A 14,815-nucleotide genomic window follows, 5' to 3' on the forward strand; every position below is an offset into this window, starting at 1 on the left:
TTGGCCTTGACTGCTTTGGGCTTTCTCCTTCAAGCCTTACCTACAAACCCGCCAAAGTTGACTGGGCAATTTGAATAGTTGGTTCAAACTCGATCCTTCTTTCCAGAGTTAAGCCTTCATTCTTCTTTGCTGCCTTGAATGCAGCCATCTCTCTCTGAAACCTCCTAAATTGAGTTTTAGTCATGGCCTCAATGCCCGTTCCTTCTTTGCTGATACCACCTATTATCTCTTGGAACGGGTGGTTTAAAAGTTCTTGGTGGCAATCGCGGTTTAAATGGCTCTTCTCGTCGTGCCTCTTGAGGTGAATAATCGTGTTGCACCCCATCGAACTCCAAATGCCTTCGCACACCAAACCTTTCTTGCGTCGTGGCCTTAGGTTGCCAGGTTTTAATCTCTTTCCTTTTCAAAAAATTCTTCTCTGGCGATGCCTTTCTCGACTCCTTTACTGGTACTCTTTCCACTTGACTCGGCAAAAACCTTCGTCAAGGTTTCACCTCCTGTATTATCAGGGCCTTTCCTTTTTCCTCTCTTGTTGGCCCCTTTTTGATTCCAACAGTCTCTTTGAGGAATTCTTCAGGACCTACTTCACATTTACACCTTGTGCACAAAACCGCCGGCCCCTCTGGCCATGGAGGTACCTCATCACACTTCTCAGTTTGCCCCCCGAGTGTGGTGAGGTCGACTCTAGTCCTTGGGTGATTATCTGCAAACTCATTGTCAAATTTGATTCAAGGGAAAATCATGGTAGGGGAATGTTATCCACATTCTCCAATTTACCTTATCCACCAACCTTTTCCTTTATTATTCTCATTCTGCAATGTAAATTCATGATTAGAACCATTCATTTTTTAAAATCTAACTATGGAGATCATCTCTACAAAAAATCAGTCAAATAAAAAATCGTTTGGTTATGTAACTATGATCAAATAAACAGAAGGTTTTGGTAACAATTGGATTCACTGTTGGTTTATTTGATAACGATTACATGACCAAATGATTTTCGATTTAGTTGATTTTTTGTAGAGATGATCTTCAAATAATTATCTAAAAAATAAACGGTTATGATCATGGAAATACACTGTGGAATAAGAATAATATAGAAAAAGATCGGTGGAGAAGGTGGATAGCATTCCTGAATCAAGATATATTTGACCCAATGTCAAATTAGACCAAATTGGGGCCCACTTACTATTCAACCAATAAAAAAATCTAACATCTTCATTATTTCATCAATTCCAATAAAGTAGATTTTACTAAATCAATAAAATAATATTTGTTCTAACTATTTGCCTCATCCATTAGAGTGACATATCTTTGAGGTAGCAAATTTTCATATCAAAGTACCACATGGGTTAGTAAAGGACACTTTTGGCCTATATATTTGCTACCTCCATTAGTGATGCTCTAACAAAGCCATAAAAAATAATCTTAAAATTATACATGCAATGACTCATATAGACCACTGCTTAGCTTTCGATTTGCCTCTAACTATCAAATGAAAGGTGAATAACCCGTCCTCTTCTCTTTGAAACAAGGGGCGCTTCTAGTATTGTAGGTGCTTGAAACAATTTTGTCTTTTTCATATTATCTCTAGTCAATAATTTTATATGAGGAATTACTTAACTCAATCACTTGCTGCCGTTACTCTTCAGTTTTTTATTGAGATCTATTTTGTAGAGATACTCAAATTGGATGAGTGATCGATTTATAGGTTTCATTGTAAACTTAATTGGTTACTTCCAATTACGTAAATCAATAGTTCAAACCGTAGTACATAATAAGAAATGGAAAAGATGAATTATATTCTTCGTATAATACTAGTAAATGGATTTATCGTGTCAAAATCAAGTTACTCACATTTGACATAACTAAATTGGTTATTTTTATTAACAAGTTGTCCATATTCATATTTGTCTCAAATAATGGTCAGCCCAAACCCATTTGCAAATCATATAATTGCTACATTGAGTAACGAATCATGCTATTATGTCATGTAAAAATTGCCACTCACATTTGAAAGTGATTCCAAGGTACTTACAAACATGCTCGCTACTAATGCTAATTCCCTTGGAAAATCAAATTCCATTTTAGCAAATATTAGACATTCGCTTCTTCCGCTCCTTGGTCATTTTTTTGTCACTCCATCTGTGTGGATCTTAAACATTCCAAATTTCCAACTACTATTTCAAATAAGCTCTATCTGGACCAGATTAGTTGTGGAGTAAATAGTGGCCTAAATTTTCCGAATCATAAAAAAATTTTAAAAAAAATAAAAGAAAAATGCTTGAGTACAAAATATATCTCATATTTTCTTCAAGAGAACATACTAGGAGAGGTCCGTTAAGCTTGAACAAATTTTGAGTGTAATGAAACAAATGCCCGTTTATTTAACACTCGATTTTTCTACACCAATCCTTTGCTTCAAGTTGTTAGCCGCTTGGAGATGGATCAAGACCCTTCACGGTCTCATAGACAGCTGAAAAGTCAAGGTCCCCAAGCCCCATGCTTCTAGCCATCTTGAAAGCCTAAAGACATAAATATAATTTTTTTTTAGTTCTGTTATATCAATCTACTTCAAATAAAATAATGTCAGTAGTTTTTTTTTTTTTTTTTTTTTTTTTTTTTTTTTAACAAATAACAATATAATAACAACACGTGTATTTATTACATAATGGCACATACTGAATTATAATAATGTCCACCTCAAGAAATGTCGAAACAATGAACTTGTGAAAAAGAAAGGACAATAGTTTCAGGGACAACCTTCCATTGTTAGTTACGGTGATTTCAAAATCTAGGTACTCTAGTTGAAAGCTGCTAATAAAATCTCATTGCTGCATCATAAACTACAAGTTTCCCAAAATATTAAGTTATTTTTAAGATTGTGTATGCTATTCTACTATCTTCTCATTGTAAATTTTAGTTCATGACTATCTATGTTCAACTATATATAAATGCAGTTAGTTCTAAGCATAAACTCATCGCAGTACTTTATGAATTCTTCTATTCTATGTGATTGCTATAGCATTATCTCTTAAATAAATTTAGAAAGGGAGAGCAGCAGACTTGGGTTGTGTTTTTAGTCTATTGACTGACTTTGTAAGTTTGTAGATAGTTATCAAGGAAGAATGAAGAGCACAACCTCATTAGCAGCAGCAGCTACTGGCATTGATACAGCAGTTTCATCCCCAAGGGCAAGAGCCAATCTCATGTCCTTCTGCTGATGTTTCAAGGGAAATGCAGGAGAGTGAATGCCCTGAATCATAGTGGGTCCTTTCATCCGAAACATTGGATTTGCAATTCCACCAAGATCCTGCCAGAATTTACTCTTCAACGCTAAAGATCCATTAATAGTTAAACAAAATTTGGGTTCGTACTCACCAATACGTCAAGAAGAACACGAGGATCCAGTCCACTTCTGCCAGCAAGAACAAGTCCCTCAGAGAATGCATTTATCATACTGCAATGGAGACAACATAAGAACACAACTTTATTCAATAAAGGTAAAATGGTAAAACAAAATAATTAAAAATAGTGGGATAAAATCAACTCCATTCTATTGTTTTTTTTTTTTTCTCTTTATGTTACAAATTTATATAATAAATAGAATTCTAAATATAGAAAAAACCTCTCTAAAAGCTCAATGCAGAGAGGCGGTGTAATACTAAACCAAGGAATTAGGCTTTTGCTACAGTTAAAATTGATAGGGTTTAGGGTTTGGGATAAGGTGTCCACAACAGCACTACATCTGAAATATAATGCAACCCCCTAACTAAAACGCTACCATATAGCAGCTTTCAACTCTATCATGATAGCAGAGAAACAAGTCCCACAAAATTTTGAAGATAATGATGCCCACAAAGTTCACCATAATCTGATCCTCTCGCAGAGTTCCTCCTCTTACACTCTTTATAGTCCTCGAAAGTCCTATTTTGCTCCATCCAACTGACACAAAAAATTGCTAACACCATACATCCCCATATATATTTTGCTTTCTTATTTCTTCTCAATGCCTTATGTATTAACAGCCTCTAGGGATAACCCAACTTGCATTGGCCACCTTAACCAGCCGCCACCAAAGCTTTAGAGCAAGTGGGCAATGAAGAAAAACATGATCCTCGCACTGTTTTCCTTCTTTGCGCATAATGCACCACTGTGGGGAAAAACACAAATAAGGCCTCTATTTGTGGACTAGATCACAAGTGCTAACCCTCTCGCGTGCTGCCACAAGCCCATGTAAATACCTTGATCTTAGAGGGAACTCTGACTTCCCAAATCTGCTCCAAGGCTGAAACAGAGGAATTCTGGCTGATTACACTGAAACTTCTTGTAAATTTACATGAGAACGCCCCCAAGGCCTCAAGACTCCATTTCCTAACATCCCCTCTAGCTGAAAACAAGCGTACTTCCTCTAGAAGCATCATCAGCTCCGAGAATTCACCCACATCCATCTCATTCAGGTTTCTTCAAAGACAAAATTGGAAATTTTGGCATTGTGTCTCTAAGACAACAAATATAATATGGGAAACCTTTCTGCCAAAGGCCTGTCCTCCAACCAAACATCCTTCCAAACCTCACCAAATCCCCTTTTCCCACTGCAAACTTACAGTGTCCAAGAAAGACGCCATACCCTGTGAAATATCTTTCCAAGGGCTTTGATTCGAACCCCACGGATTTTGCATCTTACCCATTATCTGAAATTCCATAGTTGCTTCTAATTATGGCGAACAACAAACTCTCAGTTTCCAGCAGGTATCTCCAAAGCCAATTGGCGAGCAAAGCTTTATTCTTCACTGTAAGATTGCCCACTCTCAATCCCCCTTTTTCCTTGCTTCAAGAAACTATCTCCCACCTAATTAAATGATCCTTTTAACCTTCCTCAACCCCTTCCCAAAAAATTTCATCGTCACTCTTTCCAACTTTCCAATCACTCCCCAATACCGCTTGGACTAAAGTGAGCCTTCCTTCTCTGAGAGAACTTTCTTTTCCAGTTTTGAAGCCTCTTCTCCACCTTCTCTACCACAGGATTCTAGAAGAAAAAAAGAAACTTTAATTTTTAACATTTTATGATCATGGTTGGGATGCTATACATTAGTGGCGAAATTTGCTATAATTAAGTGTATTGCAACAAAAAACTTGATTTTTTCTCTGTAAAAATTGAAACAAAGTAACAAGGACACCTTCTCAAAGGAGAAGACCTTTTTGTCTTTCTCCTCATTGGTGATGTACAACAAGAAGGGGGTCAATTCATACGCAAATATTTAAAGACATTAAGGCAATTCAAAGTCAAGAAAAGAGTTCAAAGTTAGGAAATTCAAAATCAAGAAGGTTGTGCACTGCCGAAAAAGACCGAAGGTGGTTTTTTTGAATAGTTTGAGATGGCGTATCTTAGTGTAGAAGTGACATAATTGGGCGAATAATAATCGATCTAAAGGGAAAAGACGAGATCCACAAGACTCATAGTAAACTGATCAAAATCGTATTTTTAGGTTTTAGTAAATTTTTAGGAAAGTTCTAATTTTCGGTTTTCTTATCCCATTCGGATTCATGTTAGTTTTCTTTATTAATTAGACTTTCCCTTTATGTTTCCTAGTAGGTTTAGGGTTTGGTGCCTATATAAAGGCCTCGCTTGATTTGTATTTAATCAGTTTTCCAGTTTTAATAAAATATTTAGAGTTTTTCTCTCTTTTTCTGGTGGATTCCAGTTTTATTTTTCATGGGCTATATGCTAGTTTAACCCTTTCTCGTGATCTCGCTACGTCAATTGGTGTGTGATGTACAAGAAGGATGCCGAGAGTGCGGATCATTTTTTTTTTGCGCTGTCCAATTGTGTTGTCCTTGTAGTTGCAAATGTTTAAGGAGACTGATCTGAATTGGGGAAATCCCAACCTCTTCTGCTGCTCTTCTGTCCCAGAGGTATCAGTTTATAGGAGGAAAGAAGAGGGGTGTGGTATTGGGGAGGTATGCTGTGATGGCTGTACTTTGGGTAGTTTGGATGGAGAGAAATGCTAAGGGGTTAGAGTTGGAAAATTTTGTGGTAGAGAATCCGATTATGGGCTTCCTTTTGGGCTTCAGTTTCTTCAGAGTTTAGAGACTTTTCTTTTGCTATCATTATGCTGGATTGGAAGGCTGTGGTGTCTAGATTTTGATGGTTTTTGCTATGTTTTGTTCTGTTTAGTTGTTCTTTACTGTGTAAGTTTTTTAGTTTCTGCAAAAGTAGATAGCTTGTCCACTATGATGTACTTTCTGTTTTCTATTAATAAAAGTATGTTTCTTATTAAAAAAAAAAAAAAAAAAAAAAAAAAAAAAGGAAAATCCCTTCTTGAAGTAAGAACTCATTTGAAACTTCAATAATTTAATGATTGCTATATTTAAATGCATGGGTAGAAAAAATTTATCATAGAAATGCAATTGAAAATTATGATTTTGTACTTCTCTTGCCAAAACTGAAAAATTTGTCAAATCACTATGTAGGTTACTACAGAATACATTGTTGTGTTTGGCTCGACGGAAATTTCTGGAAAATGACAAAAACAGGTAAGTTGCAGTTTGGGTAATTCCGAGAAGGGTGCAAACTTGAGGAAGGCTAAGAAGACTTTTCTACATTAAGGAAAGCAGTTCTAAGTGTTTCCTAGGTGTACAAGGTTTAGAATTAGGAAATTAGGCCTATTACCTAATTCTAGTAGGAATAGGTTTCCCAGTTGTAACCTGCTTGTATGCCGTAGGCTGCGGCAAGCCTTGTTTTTTAATCAATTCAAGCACCAGACAGAAGGGGTGAGCAGAGTGATAGGGAGAGAAAGAAGAAGCTGTGGGTTAGGGTTAGTTTTAGGGTTTCAAAAGTCTATGTAATCTCTAAATCTAATTCTATAGTGCAGTGATTTCTCTCCAAGAGAGGTCACAACTGGAGTAGGCAAAAGTTCTGCCGAACCAGTATAAATCTCTTGTGTTCTCATGTGTTTTTACTTTTGCTGTTTTCTTTGCGCTGCTTATACCTATTGCCAAAACCTAAATACATCAAAGAACAAGGTCACAAGGGGATTTAATTCACTACATACATAAATATCACATAATGCACAAACTCATTCCATGAACATGAAAATATTTTTAAACAACTTAATGCATTCTTTTAAAGCAATAGGCGTTGGATATTGTGTGATATTTTCCCTTAAAGACAGTATGATATTAAATATTGTGAATACAGTAGGATATTGTATGATATCTGATATTGTGAATCCTGCTTCTGAACTTCCAGAACAATATCAACCTGATACATCAGCATATTATATATTCCTACTAGCAAATTCACCCCCTACAAACTTGTTTTTCCAACAAACAATATTGCTCACTTTCTTTCTACCAAAAAGAGCTGTGAAAATGACTGTCCGTTATATTAAAGATCATTTCTGTGCAAAAAGTAACCATTACCTGCCCATTATCATGTTGACAACAAGTTTCATTTTGGCTCCATTTCCAACCTGCCCCAGGTAGAAAGACTTCTTTCCCATGACATTAAAAGCTGGAATCACTTCCTCATACAGTGCCTACATTTATAAACAATGAAATGCTGCACCAGTGTTACTGATAAAAACATTAATAATCCGTAGACTGGATTAAACATATAAAGGAAGCCTATTCCTTACTTAAGCTATGATATAGTTATTTGTGGCCTATCCCTTACTCAAAACTCTGCAACTCCCTGACCCCAGGAGAAAGAGCTTGTAATAAGCTGATGGTTAATTTTGTTTATTGCTTTCTTTTTTCTTCTTCACTATCTTTTCCTGCCTGAACTTCTCTTTCATTAAATTGAAGAAGCTGTATAAAGTTTGAGGTGTTTCTTGTGGGCCTAAGTAATAAAATATGTGAATCCCATGTCCTGAGCATGTAAAAGTTGTAACTTTGCACAGTTCAGGAAATATCCTCTTTGGAAGCCTGAGACTAAGGCCGCTGCCCAAATCTAATAACAGAGCCTTTTTACTCCAGGACAAATGTCATAAAAGAAGTATTATGAAACCAAATATATATACTTGATAACCAAGTACAGGTAGGTGTTTAACGATTTTATTCCCTATAAAATCTCAAAATGTAATGCAACAGAACAGAAAAATATTATGCATGCAAGCCTATCAGGCAGGATAACGAGTTGACCACTTCACAGAAAAATACTATGTATAGCACAAAACTGCAAAAATGTTAAATTTATAAAACATATTACCTTCTCCCCAGCTGCAAGGATAACGAGTTGACCATCTTCTGCAGGCTTTTTGCTACCTGAAACAGGAGCTTCAAGGAAGTAACCACCCTTTTCTGTAATCGCCTGTAGAAATTTGGTACAAATCTTAGTAATATGTAGAAAGATACTTTTTTGATTATACATTTTCTGGAAATCATTTTATGAAAAACCCACCATGTAATTCAAAATAATAAAAACAAAAGCAACATCATACAAACATTAAAGTCATGTTCCAAGCAATTTTACTAATTACGGGAAAGCATCTTTGAGATTTAACGGATAAAGCAATATTGATAACGGATGAATGAAAACTCAAAAGCGCTTAGTATTGCAAGTGCAAAGTAGCACCTCTGAAGCTTAAATTAATGCATAATTGTTGAAGCACGCCTTGGGAACAATCTTAGGGACCTTGCAAGTACTCAAAGGCTGGTTCCGGTGTGCAGGCCTTGACTAGGGATATGTTTAATTGATGTGGAGCCATCCTGGCGGACCTTTCAATAAACAAACCTTCAGTCTATGTTTTCTCATTTTCTCATTTCTTTTGTACAGTCAGCTATAATCCGGTAAAGTGAATTTGGCTGTAGCACTGCCTTCGTGGTCTGGTTTAAATCTTTTACTCTTTCCATTTACTAAAGTACAAGTTCATCCAATCAGGAAAAGGTACTGCCACGAACTTGTAAAAGAGTGATACTAATAAAAATAACTTCCTGCAGATTTTCTCATTTTCAAGATTTTTGAGAGATTTCGAGTTTCGTTCTTCCGAAGTTTCGCTGCATCCAATATTTGAACTAATTATTTTTCTTTTTCAATTTATGCAAACAAAATTCCATGGAAGTTGGGAAATATTATAAGAGATGAAGAAAGTTAACTCAAGGGCTAACAACTCTAAATTTATCTTTCATAACACTCTAACCTTACTGCCTATTCTAGCCTCGGAATCCTAAGTTCAGTAAGAAATTGGTGCTGAAACCTATGAACATGCATCACTTTTTAAAATTTAAAGCCTTACTATGCTTTGATTGTCTTCTTCTTCTGTTTTTTTCTTTTTTTCTTATAAGTTAATTCCTGCAAGGAAATAAAAAGGAAAACAAAAGCAAAACCAGTAATTCTTGGTTTTCCTCATCTTAGAACCTTACTTCTTTCAGTCCTAACTTTTCACGGTATAAAGTTATGTTTTGTATGGCTCGTCGGGAGTTTCGAGAAAAGCTACAGAAACTGGAAGCTTCAGCCGACCAGTCAGAGCTCATGAGCGACCGGTCGCCCAGCTCCAGTGAGAATAGGACTTTCGGAGCAAGTTGGCCAACCAGTTAGAGGCAACTGCTGACCGGTCACCCAAAACCAGAGAGCAGCAGTGGGGCAGTTTGGTGTTTCCTAGTGGGGGACAGTTTATTTGGAAGCCTAGAGGTCTTGCACAAGACCTTCCTAGTTTTGGAAGGAGTTCTAAGTGTTTTCCTATATGTACAAGGGAATAGAATTAGCTAATAGGTTTATTACCTAATTCTATTAGGATTAGCTAATAGGTTTATTACCTAATTCTATTAGGATTAGGAATCCCATTGATAACCTACTTGTATATGGCAGCCTATGCATTATATATATGCTGCTATAAGTCTCATAGAGAGTTAATACAAAGATTAACAGTGTGAAACAAGAGAGAGAGGGGTGCGGCTGTGTGTGAGCTATAGGGTTAGGGCTTTATCAATAAGTTCTTGTAATCCAATTCTATACATAGTGCAGCTGTGATTCTCTACGGATCACAGAGGGACGTAGGCAAAGTTCGCCGAACCTCGAGAACAAATCTTGGTGTTCTTTGTGTTTTACTTTTGCTCTTATTTTGTGATTGTTTGCTAATTGTTCTAACTCTAGAATACATCTAGGACAAGGTCATGGGGAGGGTGATAATTCACTACAAGTTAAACTTCATTCTAGCATTCAAGGCCATGGATAATAACTGTTGCCTATAAAACCAAGCAGCACAATATTTAAACCCCAGCAACTTCTTGACCTTACATCCAGATTTAGTCAAGAACCTACCCTACCTTCCTACCTCTCTACATCAACAATACATGAAAATGCAAAACATATCAGGCTGAATCAGAATTATCCTGCATCAGTCAACTAAACACAGATCAAAAATGTCTTTCATGTGCATTAAGTATAAGGTCCTTTTCTTATTCAAGTCTAACATGGTACACAAGCAATTCTCCTTTAGGGATTGTCCCACTTATGAGACAATCTTCTGGAAATATTAATTCTTCAACCTACTCATACAAGTTCAAACTCCAACTTAGATTTATTGGCTAAGAAATTCTACCATGGGCATACGCATAAAAACATCTTAGTTCTGTTCTCTTAAAACAAAGAGAGCTCCAGGATAATGACCACCCTAAACAACACTAAAATATCTATCAATTAAGTTCGAAACAATCTGATGACTGGAATGAAGTACTGGGTAAGTAAATAAGGAGGAGGGGATAGCATTAGAATGCAACTCAAACCTCACTAATCTTTGAAGAAGTATCAGCATCAACTGTAGACATGTCAACATAAGCTTTCCCCGCGCAAATCTGTTCAAGAATGCCATCTTTGCCAAAAACCACCTAAGTATTTTGCATTTTGATAAGTAAAAGTCAAGTAAAGGAAGTGTCAAAATCGAAAAGTGAAAAATACCAACCGAAAGAGCAGCTGAAGGATCAGATAACATCGCAATGGTGTACTTGCACTTCTTAACCACTTCTGCAGGGGTCTCTGCAACAGAGGCACCATGCTCCACGAGTTCAGAACACTACAATTGAAGTGTTCAAGTCGAAACATGTGATAGAGGTTAGTCTAAGTTAAAGGTCTACTACTGATCATGCAGAGATTCTCAGAGAAGATGAGAGCAATACACAGAGCTTTCCATGGAATGAAAATATCAGAAATATACATGACAACTATAATTTGAGTTGGGTCAATTAGCAGGTTGGTTCTCAAAATTATAAGCAACGTGGAAATGCATTGTTTATTGAGAAATTTGGAAAATTAACCCAAAGTTGAGTCAATTAAAGACTTTTTTAAAAAAAATTAGACATTGGACCCTCGATTAGTGCTCGAGCTCCCCTCAAGAAGTGCTCGAACACCCCTCGAGCACTACTCAATGGGGTTCGAGCACTTCTCGAGGGGAGCTCGAGTACTACTCGATAGTCAAACTTCTAAAAAATTTTAAAAAGGATTAAAAGTCTTTATTGGAACCAAAATGGGTTAGTTTTCCAAATTTCTCTTGTTTTTCTCTTTTGAGAAGCTTCTCACGTTGATTTACAAGTTTTAAACGCTCAAATAATTAATTGATTTGTCTTGACCTACCTACTTTTCAGTGTCCTTCTCAAGGCCTTTGTGCATTAAATATGCTAATAGTATTAACTCACTGATCAGGTGTAAACAAGAAGTGTATGTTTTTCTACAACTTCAAGAAAGGATGCAAGCAAAGAAATGTAGGCAATAATTGTCATGCGACAAACTTTCAATAATAAATGCAGGATAGAGAGATTACTAATGGTAAAGGGTTAAAACAAAACATTCATACTAAGATACATAAATATATTTACATACATGTGTGTGGTCCAGAAACTTCAGTCTCCAATTCATAGGGTAAATATCAATGAACTAGGATGATGATTATAACATGAAGAAACATTCAAAGAAGCATCTTTGGTAACAATAATAAATAAATAGAGCAGAAGAGTTTTAGTACCTTAGAGAGGGTCCTGTTCCAAACGGTGACCTTGAAGCCATGGCGGAGCAGATTCAAGGACATGGCTTTCCCCATTATTCCCAGCCCCAAAAACCCTACCTCCATCTTCTCTGTCTCTGTTTATCTTTCTCTCTCTCACACCAAATTCTATTACCAAGTTAGCAGAATTTAAAATACACTTCCTATTTTGTTTAAACACAAATCACCAGCATCATTTTCGCCCATTCATCATCCTCAATATTAGTATCAAGAATCACTGGAACGAACAAATAGACGAAGCTCTAAAGAAAAGGCAAAGATAGCAACTTTTAGTTTTAGGTCTCCATTTTTTTTTTTTTTTCTGGGTCAAGTACTACTACCACTGATTATCTGATTTGGTGAGAATTTGTTTGCTCCAGTTCTTAGACGGATGGATGCGTTCCACGTCCATCTCGGATTCTTCTGTTTGTCTCGTCAGTTCCCACCATTTTGGGAGGCGGCCCAGTAGCAGTGGTCCACGTTGTTGCTCTTCTGCATCTTTTTATCCACTTGCGCTTTTTCCAACTTTTTGTCAACTCCACTGAATGCTGCTACAGTGCTATTCAGGTTTAAATTTCGAAATTTTCGGTAAAATTTTTAGCAAAATTTCAATTTTTAGGAAAATTTCGGCGAAATATTCACGAAATTTTGAATACCCTAACAGCAAATTTTTTGAATTTGAGAGAAATTTCGCTCAAATACTCAGCTAACCCTTAATCCCTCACAGCCTCACATTCTCATCTGCACAGTCGTCGCACACTTCTCTCAATCTCAAACCCGATCTGCAGCGCCGCTCTCTCGCCTCTCTCCTTCGTCTTCTCGGCTTGCTAGTCGCCTCTCTCTCTTCTCACCGGTTCTCTGTTTCTGTTCTCGGACGTCTCTGTCTTCTCAGCAACTCCGACCTTTCTCTCTCTTAACCCTGAAATCAGTTTGTGACTGTGAAGTCTGTGAGTAATAGACTAATAGATTTACAATTAATTACAAACTTATAAATTATAATATATTATCATTTATCAGTTTATCACCTATTAATATTCAAAGAAATGATGTATATCTGTATAGACTAGTTATCCCCTTTGGTCGGTATAGACTAGTATATGATGTATATCTGTATATGTAAAAAAATCTAAGATAGTCTTCTTAATTGGCTTTTCAAAATTCATTTCAGTACTCACTGTAAAAATATATGTCAATTACCCACTTTTAAATATTATCTAACATCAACATCATATTTTGGGTTTACATATAAATTATATTGATCTTGGGTTGATTTATATAGATTTGGAATTAATTGTATGATTTTGGGTTGATTTTGATTTGTATAATTTGTATGATTTTGGGTTAATTTTGAATCTTTAATCGTATAATTTTAGAATTGATTGTATAATTTTAGGTTGATTTTGATTTGTGTAATTTGTATGATATATAAATATTGATATGGAAGTTGAAAGTGGTGATATAATATGGAATTGGAATTGGTATGATTTGTTAATAATTAATATGGAATTTGTATGAATTGTTAATAGTATCTAATATGTATCATGTATGGAATTGCCGAATTGGTAATTTAGAATTAGTGAAATTAATATGGAGTTGGTAATAAATTAATAATTAATATGAAATTAGTAATATGAAAATGAAATTGGTGATATGATATGAAATTACAAATTAGTAATATGGAATTGTCAATTGGTAATATGAATATGATATGAAATTACTAATTAGTAATAAGTTAATAACTAATATGATATTAATTTCTTGGTGATATACTGATATGATATTAATATGAAATTTAACTCTCTTGTTAATTGTTATTGTTATTGTGTTATTGTGTATGTCTTTTTGTTATTAGGAATTTAGGATTCAATGGCCAGTGGAGGGAGATCACGTGATCCAACTTGGGATCATGCCGATCCATTACCGGGTAGCAGACAAGGTTCAATATGCAAATATTGTGGCCTTGTAATGAAGGGTGCTGGAGTGACACAACTGAAATACCACCTTAGTGGTTTGGATCCTGGAAACAATGTGCAACGATGCAATAGTGTCCCACTAGAAGTGAAACAATTCATCATTGCAGGAATGCAACACAAACAACACCAAAAGAGCAAAAAAATACAAAGGATAGAAGAGCTCAGAGAAGAGCTTCGAGGACAAGGTCAGATTGAGCTGAGTGATGATGATGAGGATGATGATGATGAAGATCATAATGATGCTATGAGGCCTCAAGAGCGAAAAGAATTTCGAGCTGCACTTCGAGCCTCTAAAGCAGCAGAATGACAGAGGGAACACTTACATAAAGTCCCAAATAGAGGACAAGGTTCTGGGTCGATCTAGTAGTGGTGCACAGATGCAAAGAGGATCAAGCATGAGGGAATCACGACCAACACCTCCAGTAGCACCAAGCTTGTACAAGGCATCTCAAGCACGCCAAAAGAGTGTTAAAAATATCTTTTCCAGAGGGTCAATCAAAGATGGGATGCAACGCTTGATCAGCAAGTTCTTCATATATGAAAATGTTCCTCCTTCAAAAGCAGCATCTCATCATTTCAAAAATTTGGTGATAGGATATTAACAGGTAGGAGTAGGAGTGGAACCTCCAACACCTTATCAGATATGCACCGAATTTTTGGACCAGGAGTTTCAAGAAATGCAAGAGCATGTTAACAAATTGAAGACCGATTGGGCAACTTATGGTTGCACAATCATGTGCGATGGTTGGACAGGTCCAACCAAACTGTCTATCATAAACTTCATGGCCTACTCAAAAGGGAAGTCGGTATTCCTTAAGTCCGTTGATTCTTCAGATTGCATAAAGGATCATAAATATATTATGA

General features: G+C 36.1%; 1 protein-coding gene across 1 annotated transcript; it reads right to left on the reverse strand.

Moving 5' to 3' along the window:
• Nucleotides 1-2,236: 2,236 nt before the first annotated feature.
• GLYR1 (glyoxylate reductase 1) lies at nt 2,237-12,427 on the reverse strand. Its single transcript, XM_086254029.1, has 8 exons — nt 11,961-12,427; nt 10,905-11,015; nt 10,729-10,830; nt 8,213-8,314; nt 7,426-7,541; nt 3,382-3,460; nt 3,143-3,313; nt 2,237-2,525 (listed from the first exon to the last, which is right to left on the reverse strand). The coding sequence occupies exons 1-8, from the start codon at nt 12,063-12,065 to the stop codon at nt 2,430-2,432; spliced, it is 882 nt and encodes a 293-aa protein (XP_086110155.1). The 5' UTR covers nt 12,066-12,427; the 3' UTR covers nt 2,237-2,429.
• Nucleotides 12,428-14,815: the final 2,388 nt, after the last annotated feature.

This window comes from Dryas octopetala, chromosome 1 (genome assembly GCF_963921425.1).
Source record: "Dryas octopetala chromosome 1, drDryOcto1.1, whole genome shotgun sequence".
Classification (NCBI taxonomy): Eukaryota; Viridiplantae; Streptophyta; class Magnoliopsida; order Rosales; family Rosaceae; genus Dryas; species Dryas octopetala.

What these genes read in the sequence shown, in the direction of transcription:
- GLYR1 (XM_086254029.1), bottom strand. Translation starts at nt 12,065, where the DNA reads ATGGAGGTAGGGTTTTTGGGGCTGGGAATAATGGGGAAAGCCATGTCC. An exon ending in CTTCTTCAAAGATTAGTGAG is followed by an intron (nt 8,315 to 10,728) that starts GTTTGAGTTGCA and finishes AAATTTCTACAG; the next exon opens with GCGATTACAGAAAAGGGTGG. An exon ending in GTGTTCTTCTTGACGTATTG is followed by an intron (nt 3,314 to 3,381) that starts GTGAGTACGAAC and finishes AAATTCTGGCAG; the next exon opens with GATCTTGGTGGAATTGCAAA.